Source organism: Scaptodrosophila lebanonensis, unplaced genomic scaffold (genome assembly GCF_003285725.1).
Source record: "Scaptodrosophila lebanonensis strain 11010-0011.00,11010-0021.00 unplaced genomic scaffold, SlebRS2 tig00000024-arrow-pilon, whole genome shotgun sequence".
Taxonomy (NCBI): Eukaryota; Metazoa; Arthropoda; class Insecta; order Diptera; family Drosophilidae; genus Scaptodrosophila; species Scaptodrosophila lebanonensis.
In genome coordinates this window covers 23026567-23041067 of record NW_022060538.1, presented here as the reverse complement: position 1 = coordinate 23041067, position 14501 = coordinate 23026567, and the positions used below count along the sequence as shown (strand labels likewise).

General features: G+C 44.2%; 4 protein-coding genes across 4 annotated transcripts; 2 read left to right on the top strand and 2 right to left on the bottom strand.

Moving 5' to 3' along the window:
* The first annotated feature begins 401 nt into the window (after positions 1–401).
* On the top strand, positions 402–4992 carry LOC115621804 (gelsolin). The gene is made up of 7 exons (XM_030515587.1): positions 402–500; positions 1194–1386; positions 2266–2340; positions 2418–2904; positions 2963–4374; positions 4430–4555; positions 4825–4992. The coding sequence occupies exons 1-7, from the start codon at positions 460–462 to the stop codon at positions 4882–4884; spliced, it is 2394 nt and encodes a 797-aa protein (XP_030371447.1). The 5' UTR covers positions 402–459; the 3' UTR covers positions 4885–4992.
* On the bottom strand, positions 4936–6566 carry LOC115621041 (serine protease snake). The gene is made up of 5 exons (XM_030514562.1): positions 6218–6566; positions 6036–6151; positions 5855–5964; positions 5500–5652; positions 4936–5445 (listed from the first exon to the last, which is right to left on the bottom strand). Exons 1-5 carry the CDS (start codon positions 6564–6566, stop codon positions 5010–5012), a joined length of 1164 nt encoding a protein of 387 aa, XP_030370422.1. The 3' UTR covers positions 4936–5009.
* Positions 6567–6751: 185 nt separating this feature from the next.
* On the bottom strand, positions 6752–7097 carry LOC115621039. The gene is made up of 2 exons (XM_030514561.1): positions 7032–7097; positions 6752–6973 (listed from the first exon to the last, which is right to left on the bottom strand). Exons 1-2 carry the CDS (start codon positions 7044–7046, stop codon positions 6752–6754), a joined length of 237 nt encoding a protein of 78 aa, XP_030370421.1. The 5' UTR covers positions 7047–7097.
* Positions 7098–8111: 1014 nt separating this feature from the next.
* LOC115621038 lies at positions 8112–8852 on the top strand. Its single transcript, XM_030514560.1, has 2 exons — positions 8112–8126; positions 8208–8852. The coding sequence occupies exons 1-2, from the start codon at positions 8112–8114 to the stop codon at positions 8850–8852; spliced, it is 660 nt and encodes a 219-aa protein (XP_030370420.1).
* The last annotated feature ends 5649 nt before the right edge of the window (positions 8853–14501 follow it).

Here is a 14501-nt window from a genome sequence, read left to right as displayed (position 1 = left end):
AAAATTATTATGCGTAGACATGCGTGCCTTTTTCTTAACAGCTACATTGACCTTAAATGAGAGTTTATGTACGAATGTACTTGTATGATGTTTTTAAGTTAAAACCCTTACCCTGACGTGCTAGCCTTTGATTTTTCTGCTCATCTCCCATCTTAGATATCACGCACAAAAGGAGGAGCAGCCGTTGCTCTCACTTGTCATCATTATCATCGGATTCTCTGTTTGGTCTCGAACAAACGCGCCGATAAAAACAAAGGCAAATAATAGCAACAATTAATAACATCGGCAAACACACCAACGGCCGCACACTCAAAGATACATATGCAAGTATATATAGAGGCGCTGAGCTGAAAAAGATATTAACTTGTTATATTTATCACAACAATAAACAAAAGCATTGTGAGCAGCTCTGCCCGCAGCCGCAGCCGACACCGATACCGACACGCGAGGAGAATCGAAATGGCAACGTCGAGAGGCCTCAGCATGGCAGTCATCTCCAGGTAATTGAAGCGAGCAGTTCGTCAGCTATTAAGCTTGACTAGCAGAACTTTTAAGTAGTAGCAAATAAGAGCGTTCTAATTAGTGCCACAAATTTGACGCATTACTCATACGTCGCAGCTACAGAAACCAATTAATTTACAATATACGAGAAGTAAGTGAAAAATGTACACAAAATAGATGCTAGGGCATATTAAATGAGCGGAATGGTGTGGAGTCATTCCTAAGTAAATCCAGTGGGAACTATGTACATACATACAAGTATACTGTCGCACACAGACTTATTTTATATTTGCCTTTTTTGGGCTTGCGTACTTTTACGTCCATAAATGGTCATGACTCAGATGAAGGTGGTGCTCATGTGTGACAAGCGTTTTATTATCCTTCAATTACATATACATATATGTATGTATGTAGATATAAATTCACTTATATCTATATACGTGTGTAAATATACATGTGATGAGGAGGGTCGTTGTTAGTAAACACATATCTATATCAATAAACATATACGAGTACATACATATGAACACGTCTTCATAAATACGTCAATCGCTAGAATAATCCCTGTCATTTGCCGTATGCAAATAGTTTGCTGAAATGCACAAACAATCACACCGAACGCAAACAAATAAAGCAACAATCACAAAATAAGTAGAAACAGCCAAACAAACACTTTCCTGTTTACTTCACAGCCTGGTTGCGTTCATCGCACTTTCGGCCAGTCTCTGCTCAGCAGCCACATTCTTTAACAACCGGCCCGCGCTACCCGTGCAGACCAGCGAAATCCAGCCAGTGAGTGGTAATAAGGCCCCAGCCAGACGTATAATGAATCCCGCTTTTGCCAATGCCGGTCGCACACCTGGCGTCGAGATCTGGCGCATTGAGGTAAGAATCATGTATATATAGTATTTCTGTTTGCAGTGCACTTTCTATATAGAGACCAAACTACTGGAATGGAGTCAACGAGAGATGAGTAACTTCACAAGAACCGCGAGAAAAAGACGGGCAAATTCAGATAGATAATTCAGATAGATTTGAAGCAGGTTGATGATGATTCAGAATAACGGGATATATAAGTAAACCTACTACTACATTCTGCATAGAAAGGGTTGTCATTTAATACATACTTTTGACTGTAGTCGTTTCGTTGAATGCTAACCATACTGAATATTTGAGGTAATTTCACTTTTAATTACCACCGCGCCTTGCTTCCAACCTTAATGAATATGTACATTCATAAATAGTTGCATCTTGTTGAAAACACTCTAGGGGAAAGTTCGCGCCCACGCACGAATGCGTTGCTCATGCAGCGCACCAAACACTGATTCGGCATGCAAAGCAACAATATAAGTACATACATATGTACATACATATATGTATGTATGCTTGTGCACTATATATGTGTAGTATTTATAAACAATATCTTAAGAAGTACGAGCAGCTGCGTATGGAAAGCACCTTCCGAAATGATGGCGGGCCTGCACGCCTCCCCCGTAGTTGATGCCATTTAATGGACACACGCAATGTGTGCGGCAGATGTTTTTCGACACATGCCGCCGACATATAGAGAATAAATTGAATATATAGTGCCCCAGCCCATCGAAACTTTTGTTAATTAACAAGCAGACACATTTGAAATATTTATTACCACCGGCCGCCGCCTGAATATTTTTTTGTTTACAAAACACATTTCGCCTTTTTTTCTTTGCGAATTATTTTGACATGGGCTCCGCAAAAATAAAGCATTTACCATATTTTCTATAGAATTTCGAGCTGGTGCCATATCCAAAGAACAACTATGGCAAATTTTACACCGGTGATTCGTTCATCATCCTAAATGTGAGTAAAAATATAATTTTTAAAATCCTTGAGGTGGTTCTAAAAATTTGCGTTTTTTTTTATATATATTGCCGTAGACCGTCGAAGGCAAAGACAAAAAGCTGTCCTGGGATGTGCACTTCTGGCTCGGCTCGGAGACTTCCCAGGATGAGGCTGGTGCTGCTGCCATTCTCACTGTCCAGCTAGACGATCTATTGAACGGAGCACCTGTACAACATCGAGAGGTTCAGGATCACGAGTCGCAGTTATTTTTGGGCTACTTCAAGAATGGAGTTCGCTATGAGCAGGGCGGCGTTGGAACTGGTTTTAAACATGTTGAAACCAATGCTCAGGGCGAGAAGCGTCTCTTCCAGGTGAAAGGTAAGCGAAATGTTCGCGTACGCCAGGTCAACCTGTCGGTGTCTTCGATGAATAAGGGTGACTGCTTCATTCTGGATGCTGGTAATGATATTTATGTCTACGTTGGAGCGCAGGCCAAACGTGTGGAGAAGCTTAAGGCTATTAGCGCAGCAAATCAGATCAGAGATCAGGATCACAATGGACGGGCGCGTGTGCAGATTATTGGTTTGTAACCAGAAATAAGTTCAAACGAAACTCTGTTAACAGTGAGCTCATTTTGTAGACGAGTTCAGCACTGACGCGGATAAGCAGCACTTCTTTGAGGTCCTAGGTTCAGGCTCTCCTGACCAGGTGCCCGAGGAAACAACGGCCGATGAGGATGGTGCTTTTGAGAGGACAGACGCCGCAGCCGTGACGCTTTATAAGGTTTCCGATGCAAGTGGAAATCTCAAGGTGGATCCCATTGCACAGAAACCTCTTCGCCAGGCCATGCTGGACACACGTGACTGCTTTATTCTGGACACCGGCTCTGGCATCTATGTCTGGGTAGGTCGCGGCGCCACGCAAAAGGAGAAAACTGATGCCATATCCAAGGCACAGGAGTTCTTGCGTACAAAGAAATATCCCGCATGGACGCAAATCCATCGCATTGTCGAAGGCGCCGAGTCGGCTCCATTTAAGCAGTATTTCGACACCTGGCGCGATGTTGGCATGGCTCACACGCGTCTAATTCGCTCTGCTCTGGGCTACGAATCGGACGAAGATGTAGATGAAATCGATGCGGTTGTGGAGAATCTTAAGAAGAGCGGTGGTCGGGCCATCGGATTTATGCCGGATCACGGCCAGAACAGCATCAATGAGATTAGTCAGTACGTTAGCAAGGCTGGGAGCAATGAGGTGCTGCGCAATAGCGTTGCTTTTGAGGAGAATCTGCCCCTGCTCGGCTTTGGTTCGTACGTTCTGACTTACAACTTCGAGGCAAACAATGGCGAGACCGGCACCATTGTCTATGTGTGGGAAGGAGCCAAGGCAAGTGCTGCAGCTAAGGAGCGTGCTTTTGAAGATGGTATGGCTCTAGCAATCGAACAGAATGCCATTCTGGTGCGCACATCGCAAAACCACGAGCCACGTCACTTTTACAAGATCTTTAAAGGCAAGCTGTTGTCTTCTTACACGGCCTTGCCGGTGGAGGCCCAGCTCTTCCGCGTGCGTGGCACCGTCGAGAGCGATATACACGCTAGCGAAGTGCAAGCAGACTCTTCCTCACTCGCCTCCGCAGATGCCTTTGTCCTGGTATCGCAGAAGCAGCACAAGATCTATGTCTGGCACGGTTTGGGTGCCTCGAAATTCGAGAAGCAAATGGCGGAGGAACGCTTTGCCAATTATTTGCCTGATTCAGAGCTTGAGGTGGTGGAGGAGGGTGCCGAGCCCGATGCATTCTGGGATGAGCTGAACGGTGAGGGTCAGTATAATCGCAGCCTGACTGATGAAAGCGCTCCACTGCTAGAGCCACGTCTTTTCCATTGCCGTCTGACACGCACCGGACGTGCCAAAGTGGAGGAAGTCTCTCAATACGAGCAAGAGGATTTGGACACCGATGATGTTATGTTACTTGATGCCGGCGATGAGATCTACATGTGGGTGGGCTCTGGCGCCACAGCCGACGAAAATGGCAAGATTTTGGACATGGTGAAGGTACATTTCTGTTCTCAGACTAAATGGAATCGACTCTAAAGAATTAATTTTGCAGCGCTACATCAAAGTAGAACCCACCTCGCGTACCATCGACACTGTTAGCATTGTGCGCGTCACCCAGGGTCAGGAACCACGGGCATTTAAACGTATGTTCCCCAGCTGGGAGGACAACTACTGGCAGGTTAGTGTGTAAAACATAGCTCCCGCATGAGTACAATTAATCATTTTAATGCTTGGCGAATGCTTTTGCTTTTCGGGTTGATTGGCGGTTTGATAACTCAAATTTTTGTTTGCGCAATCATGCATAACCCTAAACAATAACAAAAAACATACCTCCACATTACTTGTGAGTATATCGTGACTACTAATGCATGTTCCGTATTTAATTTATAAATAAATGACTAAGTGTTTGCTAATATCATTTTGTTATGTCTTTCCACTCCCATATAGACGCTGCCCTCCTATGAGGAAATCAAGAAACAAGTGCTGGATGCGAACAATGAGGTCTAAGCTCTCTCTTTCAAAATGCTCAGCAAAACTGACCAAAAATTAAAGTTTGTTTTTGCAACTATCAGTTTGTTATAATATTTTTGTAATATAAAAAACATGTACACGAAACGAGTCTTTAATTCAGTTCAACTGCCATTCCATACCACGCCCTCAATCCAATCCAGGTACGAGGCGACACGCGTGTAGACGCTGGGGTAACTGCTACGACAGAACACCCCATAAGAAGTAATGCCTATTAGATGGTAATGTATTTTCTGGCGACTTTTGAGGCCTTGCAAATTCAGCTGCAGTGGACCGCCCGAATCTCCCTGGCAAGTGTCACGGTTGAGAATGTAATCTTGACCACAGATCTGACTTTGTATTATTCCACTTGGCGCTTCTGAAAGAAGGGGCAGCTCCTGGTTACATTCGTCATTGGGAACGATAGTAAGATTCAAATCAGTCAGGCGATTCGTCATGCCTTTGGCAAAGGATGTGGCGCCATAACCCATGGCAAAGACAATTGTAGTGGGTAATTCTGGCCTGACCCACAGACGTATGGGTCGCACAAATTCAGTCAGGCTGAGGGCTAAGATTTGAATGGGACTTTGCAATTTCTATAAATTTAGTGCTTACATGACGTTCTGCTCTAGCTGCAACAGTGCAATGTCATTGTAGTACAGATCGGCCTTGTAATCGGGATGATTGTAGATAGCGCCTATTGGGATTTGTTGGGTCGGCCGCACTTTTAGATTCAAGTCGCCAATGCGCGCCCACCGCGGCGAGATTCTGTGAAGAATTTGAATATCAGCATGGCTTGAAGATTTTGATGTAATTGAGATGGTTTTGAATGCAGAAATGTTATTTTTATGGAAATAGTCTTCCGTACTGCTCCTAAGAGTTATTTTATATTTGTTTCTCAAACCGTCAATATGGAAAACAAAGTAGTAAGTATATGTAAATATATGGGCCCTAGTCGAAGTTGACTCACCCATCATTTGCTGTGCAATGCGCGGCAGTCAGAACAAAGTTCTCGCTTATCAGGCTACCTCCACACTTGTATTCGATTTGCTGGGTATTCGTCTCATATCCCACAGCCACCTACAAATGTCACAAGGTCATTGAACCTTGAATTGATTTTAACCATTGAATCATATTATACTTGCGCTCACCATGTGAGGGTATTCCCCTGGCTGGGCAAGAATGCGGCCATCAAAGTCTTCGTCATTTGCGTCATCGATGACTGCCGGGTCATTTGGGAAAACGCGCTCTACGTACTCGGAATATTCTACACGTGCCAATCAAATATAAAGACTGTAAATTCTCTCAGACTCTAAACCACACGTATACTCACTTCTCTCGCATAGACGACGTTGTTGCTGGTTCGGTTTTTGTTTTTTCCTTCCCCGTAAACCGCCCGGTGGCGGCGGAAATGGGTCTCCTGGACTGGGGGCTGGTCCACGCTGTCGGTGCTTTGGCTGCGGAATTCCTTGAGCTTGGTGAAAGCGGAAGTTACGAATACTGTACCAGTTTTTCTCCTCTGTCTCTTGTGAGCTAGAAATCGAGACATCCTGTGACCTTGGAAACGTTATCTCCGCTGCGACAAAAAACCGTGCAGGCTCATTTTCAAATGGCGGCGGCGGACGCTGTGCGGAGCAGAGCAAGGCGATTGACACCAGAAATAATATACAAGCGTGCCACATCTTCTCAACCACGCAAAAGCTACTAAACTGGAAATGAGACTTTGCAGTGAGGCCGCTACTCAAATTTCGACAGCGTCATCTTATCGCAAGCCGATGGCTACTACTCTTGAATTGAATAAAAACACAGCCTTTGATGCTGTAGTAAACAACTGATAACAAATATCAATTTTAATTTTGGGCTTCATTTACAAATTAATTGTAAGCTGGTGAGGATTCGTATAGGAAACGGCCTGCGGTTGATGGAACTGGGAGGTACCGCCGTACTGCTGCTCATATTGCGCAATAATTTGACGCATTATTGCTTCCAATTCCTGGTCATTGTTGTACTTCAGCAAATTTACTGTCGGCGCCTGTCCAGCAGGAGCAGCACAGACCACAGCCAAGCAGGCAGCAAGCATGAATAATAACTGATATAACGAGCTAAGATATTATATATATTTCGAATTTAAATGTATATCCACTTACGCAAATAGTTTTCATTGTGGTACTTTTCCGCCTCAAGCTCGACTAAACCAGGTGCTTGGGTTGTTTCTCGGTTTTATACAGCAAATTTGTGGCTAAAACTTAAACAGCATTTCATAGTGATAATTTGCAACAATGAACTTGAATATCTCCAAAACTAGTTTTGATTTGATTATTGCCGAGACGCAGAGCAATAATAAAGCAGCTTTCTGCTCACACGCTTTTCGTTAATAGCGCTATTTATTATTAACCAGTTTCAAACACATTCTTTTCTGATAATGGTATTCTGTACGGATCGAGTATTTTTGTATGTTTCCCGTTCTTTCTAAAATATTACTTGCTGCTGGAATGAAGTATTCCATTCTACTTGTATTCTAATCCATTTGGAGCAGAACAAGAAAATAGAATTTAGAAGCAGCCTATAACTAGGCAAAGATTTGTAATAAACAATGCCATTTATCTGTGTTTCCCAGCCGTTTAAATAATTAATCAACAGCGTTGTAGATTGGTCTTCATTATAATATGATTTCCAAAACGGAGGAATTTTAATATGGAGTCGTAGTAGTACTTAGGTAACCCAAAGAAACTTGAAAATGTTACGTAATCTTCATTCGAAATAGATTCCAAGCTTGGCGCGACGGCTCTTTTAGTCAGTCGATGCACAAATCCGCGAAGTATGCAAGCGCGGTAATCTTGGGATCGGCCACTATGCGGGCAAGTTAGGCCAAGATGCACTCTAATTTGAATACATTTGCACATTTCACCATTTTCAAAGTAAGTTTTTTGATCCAATTAAAAGTGAAATATACATTTATCTGGAACACGCTCGAAAGAAGGCAGTGGGAAGTAGTTTGCCGGACCGATCGAGTTTCCCCAGTGGATTTCCAAATCTGAGGCCAGACAATAAAATGCGCTTGCATTTGCATGCGTGAAGGTCGTGGATGCAGGTCGTGGATGACTTGGATGCACATATAAATATGGGCCCAGTGTGGCATTGTTTAACACAGATAGTTTATCAGCTGCAGAGCAAAGACATTCATTTTCGAGCCTATTGGTGTGGAAGAGCCTAAACTAAACAAAACAATGCGCGCTATTTTGGTAAGTGCCCCATCCATGTACATACTCGTACTAGGTGTATATTCCTAACTGCGGCATAATTAACACCTGTTTTATCATCAGATACTTTGCCTTATCGCAGTGGCACGTGGTCAGTACGATTACACGCCTGGTGCTAATGCTGGTGATGGAAACGGTGGTCTGATTTCTGGTGGTGGCGGCAGTCTCGTTCAGAGCGGCTCGGGCTCATTGTCTGAGCCCATACTCATTGCGAATGAGTTCAACAAGGAGTTCTACAGCTACAGTGCACCCGAGCAGGAGTTCGATAATGGGCACGCCCACGACCAGATTGCCAATTCGCTGAAGAAAAATCTGCGTGTGCTCTTTATCAAAGGACCTGAGAACTCTGGGCTGGAGCAAGCAGCTCTCCAACTGGCCAGTTCTGCCGTGGACGACCGCACGGCCATATATGTGCTCAACAAGCAGGCCGACATTGGCGACCTCACCAGCAAGCTCAACCAGATTAAACAGCAGGCAAGCCATAAGCCCGAGGTGCACTTCGTCAAATATCGCACTCAGGGCGATGCGGAGAATGCTCAGCGCACAATTCAGGCGCAATACGACTCTCTTCCGGGTCCCTCGAGCAACCATAATGCGGGTTCTTCGGCTGCAGTGCTGGATTTTGCCACAAAAGGCGTCACCACAGGCGACTTGAATGCACCATCAAATAACGCGTATTTGCCACCCAGCCGTAGGTTTGCTTTGTAAGCAACAGTTTATTAGTTTTAAGCCTAGTGTTGTGTCGCTACTCGTTTGTAACGGCAATGATGAGCATACTGACTTTAACTGCTCAGGGGTGTAACGTTATTTCTTTTATTGTAATTTCAAGCTTAACCTACAATGTAATACACCGAATTTTCTATGTCTAAAATGTTCCGGCACATATATAAAGTCTCTCTTTTCGCTTCGCTCACACACTTCTAACTCGCTATTGTTCCGCGCACACACCACACGTCCGCTCGCTTCGGCTTCTCAAATCGCTCTCCTTCCGCGCACACACCACACGTCCGCTCGCTTCGGCTTCTCAACTCGCTCTCCTTTGTTTTATCGAGCCAAAAAAAGGAATCGACAAGGTATCTCGATTATTAGCAAGGTTGGGCATCACTCGTCGACCAGTGCTGTCAGGGCTACGATAAATGGCAGTTGCCGGTTCAAATAGATTGCAAAATCTTCCATGCCGCCCCCAATGCTGGAACTAGCATTCAAACCAAAGAACCGGAAACCTGCTACAAAGAAAAGAAAGCAAGTGTCTGTTATGGCATGCAAGGAAGCGATCATAGTGGTTAGTTCTGTGTTGTGTCATCTTGGGAGGAACAAGATGGCAAAGGCAAACGGCAGATTTTAGAAAGACTTCGTTTATAAATTTCAGAAGTCGTTTTAACCGTTGCCACTCTAACAAGTTGATCTGCTCCTGGATGAAGTTCGATGACACGGCCAAGTTTCCATTCGTTCGGTGGAAGTCGATCGTTCTCTATGATGACCATGTCACCTATTTTTAAATTGGCTGTTTCATGACGCCATTTGGGACGAGCTTGTAGATGAGACAGCCAATCGTTGCTCCAATATTTCCAAAACTGTCGAAGAATTCGTTGTCCCTCAAGGAAGTCCTTAGCGGTGGAGGATTTGAAGACTTGAGGAACTGCTGGTTTCTCTTCCAAATCCCAGTCCATCATTGGTGAGACAATGCAATTGGTTGGCCATTGTTCTGGTGATTGAGTTAACCAGGGAGGGCCGTTCCACCACAGATGATGGTCAGATAGTTCATCAGGTGTAAGACCGCGAGTAGCACAATCTGCGGGATTGTCGAGTGTGGGAACATGCCGCCATTGTGCAGGTGTGCTGAATTCCAAAATCTGCACGACTCGATTGGCCACAAAGGTTTTCCAACGGGCAGGGTCACCGTTAATCCAGTATAGTACGATTGTGGCATCCGACCAGTAGAATGTGGGAATGGGCTCGCTTGTACGCAAATATGTACCACTCCATTTTGCGAGATTCGTTGCCAAAACTGCTCCAGATAGTTCGATTCTAGGGATTGTCCAAGGCTTAGTAGGTGAGACGCGGCTACGAGCTGTCAGCAAATGCGAAATCACTGATCCGTCTTTGTTTTCCACGCGAAGGTATGCACAAGCAGCGTAGGCCAACGATGATCCGTCGCAAAATATATGTAACTGTAGTGAAATGATCTGCGATGAATCGGTTCCCAACCATCGTGGCACTCGGATATTTTCGACATTGGGTAGACTGGCGATATAGTTTTGCCAGCGCTCTTGAAGTGCATGTGGTACGTCGTCATCCCAATCTAATGGAGTCAAATTGCCATCATCGCGTTGAATTTTTGTGTTCCAAACATTCTTCATGATAACTTTAGCAGATGTGATGACAGGTGCGATAAAGCCCAAAGGATCATACAGACGCGCTATGGTGGAAAGAATGGAACGTTTAGTACATGTTTGATTCAACGTGAACTTCACTTTGAAGCCATAATAATCTTTGTTGGGATGCCAGTAAAGACCTAATGTTTTGATTGAGTCTTTGTTATCAAACTCAAGAATGTGTACATTTGAATGGTCTGCTGAAGGGATGCCAGTCAGCAGCGCTGTCGAGTTTGACGACCATTTACGAAGTTCCATACCGGCTGAGCGTAAGATGGCAACAAGTTGATCACGAATGGCAAGGACTCCAGCAATAGTAGAATCTCCAGTTTGTATGTCATCCACATAAACCTCATGTTTGAGAACGCGTGCAGCAAGAGGATAACGATCACGTTCGTCGTCTGCAAGCTGATGCATTACTCGTATAGCTGTGTACGGGGCAGATGCAGTTCCGAATGTTACAGTTGTAAGACAATATTCTGCTATTTTGTTATGTTTGTCGAACCAGAATATGCGTTGATAATTTATGTCGTCTGGATGCATGTCGATGAAACGATACATACGTTGAATATCTGCAGCGAATACATAACGATGTTGACGCCAATTGAGAATAACTCCTGCTAGATCGTTTTGTAAAGCTGGTCCAATACAAAGAATGTCGTTGAGTGATTTTCCATTACTTGTCTTACAGGATGCATCGTACACTACTCGCAATTTGGTAGTGAGACTATCTTCTTTGATTACCGCATGATGAGGCAAAGTACATGAGGTATATGCTATGTTGTTATGAGCATCACGTGTAATGTGTTCTGTTTCGGTAGTTGTGGCCGCAGTTATTTGACCCAATTGAAAGTAATCCTGCATGACTTCATCATATCGTTCTTGTAATTCAGGTTGGCGACGAAGTTTGCGTTCCAACAATTGGAACCGATTCAAAGCGATTTTACGGGATTTGCCAAGTACCTGCTGAGGGTCAAACAGTGTTTTGAGCGGCAAACGTACCATGTACTTGCCGTTGGGTTGACGTATGTGTGTTTGCTGAAAATGGTCCTCACACCATTGTTCTTCTGCAGTAAGGCGTCGTACCGTATCCATTCTGTCTTGTTCAAAATACTTTTGAACCAAGACATCCAAATTTGTTTGATGACACTGAATAGTGATAGTGTGCGTTGACCGTGTGTTGATTTGTCCGAACAGAATCCAGCCGAGCTGCGAGTTTTGAGCGATTGGTTGGTCTGGACTGCCTCTTTTGATGTCTGAAAGTATGAGATGTGGTATTAGGTCAACTCCAATGATTATGTCGATTCTATTTGATTTAAAGTATTGTGGATCTGCAAGTTGTAGTCCTTGGATGTGACGCCATTTCTGTATTGGAATGTCTTGTTTCGGCAGCTGAGATGTAAGCGATGGTAAGACATATGCTGTGTCGATGTACGTGCTAAACTGTTGGTCGGTGCACGAGCTAAGTTTGAGCTGGGTTGTCCATTTACATTTATTCTTCGAGTTGTCACCGACTCCGTTAATCTCTGCCAAAATTGGATGACGTTTCAAGCCAAGCGATTGAACCACATGTTCCGTGATGAGAGTTCCTTCAGATCCGTTATCTATTAGCGCTCTGGCAATAGATGACTGGCCAGTTTCGTCATTATGTATTCTGACCAAAGCCGTTGCCAAAAGTACAGTGCGAACTAGCTGAGATGAAGGTTTGGTCACTGCTGATATGAGTTGCGTTGTATTTGTGACCACTGCCTGATCTGAAGTAATCATTTGTTGCTTTTGCGTAGCTGCTATGTAGTCTGGTTTGTTCGTTGGAAAGTGCAAGAGCGTATGATGTCGTTGTCCACATTGTTGACAGTTCCGTTTGCTGCCACATTTCGATGCTGTATGTGCGGAATCAAGACAATTGAAACATACCTTGTTGCGTTCAGCAATAGATTTGCGAGTAAAACAATCTTGTGCGAGAAAGTCAGGACAACGACGCAATACATGTGAGCTGTCGTTGCAATTCACACACCGATGTGAAGCCATGCTGTTTGTGGTTGTGTGAAAACTATTTCGTTTCTGAAATCTATTACCTGAATAGTTGCTGGATGTACGTTGCTGAGTTGTTGGAGCCGCTTCACGATGTTGTTGGCTGCTGGATCGATTCTCAATAATATCGAGGCTAATGAGGCGATTATTAAGAAATTGCTCCAACGTACTAAATGTAGGAACGTTAGACGAGCTACCAAGAAAGTGCTCCCATGCTTGTAGAGTTGTCGACGGAAGTTTAGTTACAAGTTGATGTACCATCCAATGATCGCAAGACTTCATGTAGATTTTGAGACGTTTTAATTCGTTAATGCATACGTTTGTAACATTGAGCATCCTCTTGAGATCGGCCGAATGTTCCTTAGCTAGAGAAGGCAAACCAAAAAATGTGTTCATCTGATGCATGAACTGCAGACGTGGATTGTTGTATCGTTTAACAATCAAAGACCAAGCTGTTTCGTAGTTGGTATCGGTTAAGTCCATTTGATGAATATCGCTGTCGCAACCTGTTGGCAAGGCTTGCTTAAGGAAATGGAACTTCTGAACGCCTGATAGTGCGTCATTGTCATGTATGAGTTGTGCAAATGAATCGTAAAATGCTGGCCACTCTACAAATTTGCCAGAAAAGGTGGGTACAGGCAACTTGGGCAGCTGTACGCTAGACGAAGGCGATGCTTGCTTGATCGACGTTTGATTGTTAGAAAGTTCATTTGCCATTTCTACTATTGGAGGGAATGTTTGTTCATAAGCCTCTAAAATTACGCAGTATATGTTTGTATGGTACTCATCAAAGGTTTCAGCAATACGTTGCGTGAAATATTGATGATCACGTGGGCATTGGGAGATTAGGAGATCCCGATGTACTTGTTTGAACTCGGCGGCATATTCATCTAACCTTTTAAGAAAGTGTGTATAGAATGTTCTAGATTTTGACTGTGAATTTTCCCTTTTAAAGTTGTTGTATAAACAGCGTACCTGTTCACCTATATCTATTTGGATTGCGTAAGAATGATCAAAATGGCATCCAACGTTTGCCTGTTGTTGAGCCATGATTGTTAAATCGAATAAACAGAAACTATTGATCGCAACACAAGCAAGAACCAAAAACAAACACTCACCCCCTTTCCCGTATGTATGTATGTAGCCTTGTAGCGTATTGTAGCGTGTTGTTTCTTCTTGCCTTCAATTGTGCGAATCGTTGAGATGTATGTGTGTGACGCCGATGTTTCGTTTGTGTGTCGTCGCTGACGCGCTGTCGCCGTCCAGCCAAATTCGTGTGTATGTTCGGCGTCGATGTTTCGCCGCTATTTTCGCTGCTATGAGACGCCTGTGTGTCGTCGTTGAGGCGCTGTCGCTATCTAACCAAATTCGTGTGTCTGTTCGGCGCCGATGATTTGCCGTTACTTCTTGTTGCTATGTCTGTAGCCAAAACTCAGACGCTTGTGTGTCGTCGTATATGTGAGTAACGCAATGTTGTACCGTTACTTTCGATGTGTATGCTGAGAGTGGCGTGATCGTTGCATGTATGTATAAGTGACGCCGAAGACTGATGCGTCGTCACTTGGATGTGTACACCTTGGCAACGCCGAGAGTGGTTGGCCGTTACCCTTTCTAGAAATGTCTGTATGTAGATGTACACCACAGCAAATCAGTTCGATAGTGACTGTATTTTTGAGTGAAGTTTGCGGGTTGAGAACTTCCAAAACAAAAAGAACAAACTTAAGACTGGGGATTGCCGCACGTCCTTAAGTGTATTTATTGAGACTGGGGATTGCCGCACGCCTCCTCTATGTGTACTGTTGAGACTGGGGATTGCCGCACGCCTCCTCTATGTGTACTGTTGAGACTGGGGATTGCCGCACGTCTCCTCTATTTTGTATGTACTGTGTTGAGACTGGGGATTGCCGCACGCCTCCTAGATGTGTGTTTTCAGACTGGGGATTGCCGCACG

What these genes read in the sequence shown, in the direction of transcription:
- LOC115621804 (XM_030515587.1), top strand. Translation starts at nt 460, where the DNA reads ATGGCAACGTCGAGAGGCCTCAGCATGGCAGTCATCTCCAG. An exon ending in TCGAGATCTGGCGCATTGAG is followed by an intron (nt 1,387 to 2,265) that starts GTAAGAATCATG and finishes TATTTTCTATAG; the next exon opens with AATTTCGAGCTGGTGCCATA. An exon ending in GGCGCGTGTGCAGATTATTG is followed by an intron (nt 2,905 to 2,962) that starts GTTTGTAACCAG and finishes CTCATTTTGTAG; the next exon opens with ACGAGTTCAGCACTGACGCG.
- LOC115621041 (XM_030514562.1), bottom strand. Translation starts at nt 6,566, where the DNA reads ATGTGGCACGCTTGTATATTATTTCTGGTGTCAATCGCCTTGCTCTGC. An exon ending in CAGGGGAATACCCTCACATG is followed by an intron (nt 5,965 to 6,035) that starts GTGAGCGCAAGT and finishes TGACATTTGTAG; the next exon opens with GTGGCTGTGGGATATGAGAC. An exon ending in CAGCTAGAGCAGAACGTCAT is followed by an intron (nt 5,446 to 5,499) that starts GTAAGCACTAAA and finishes CTTAGCCCTCAG; the next exon opens with CCTGACTGAATTTGTGCGAC.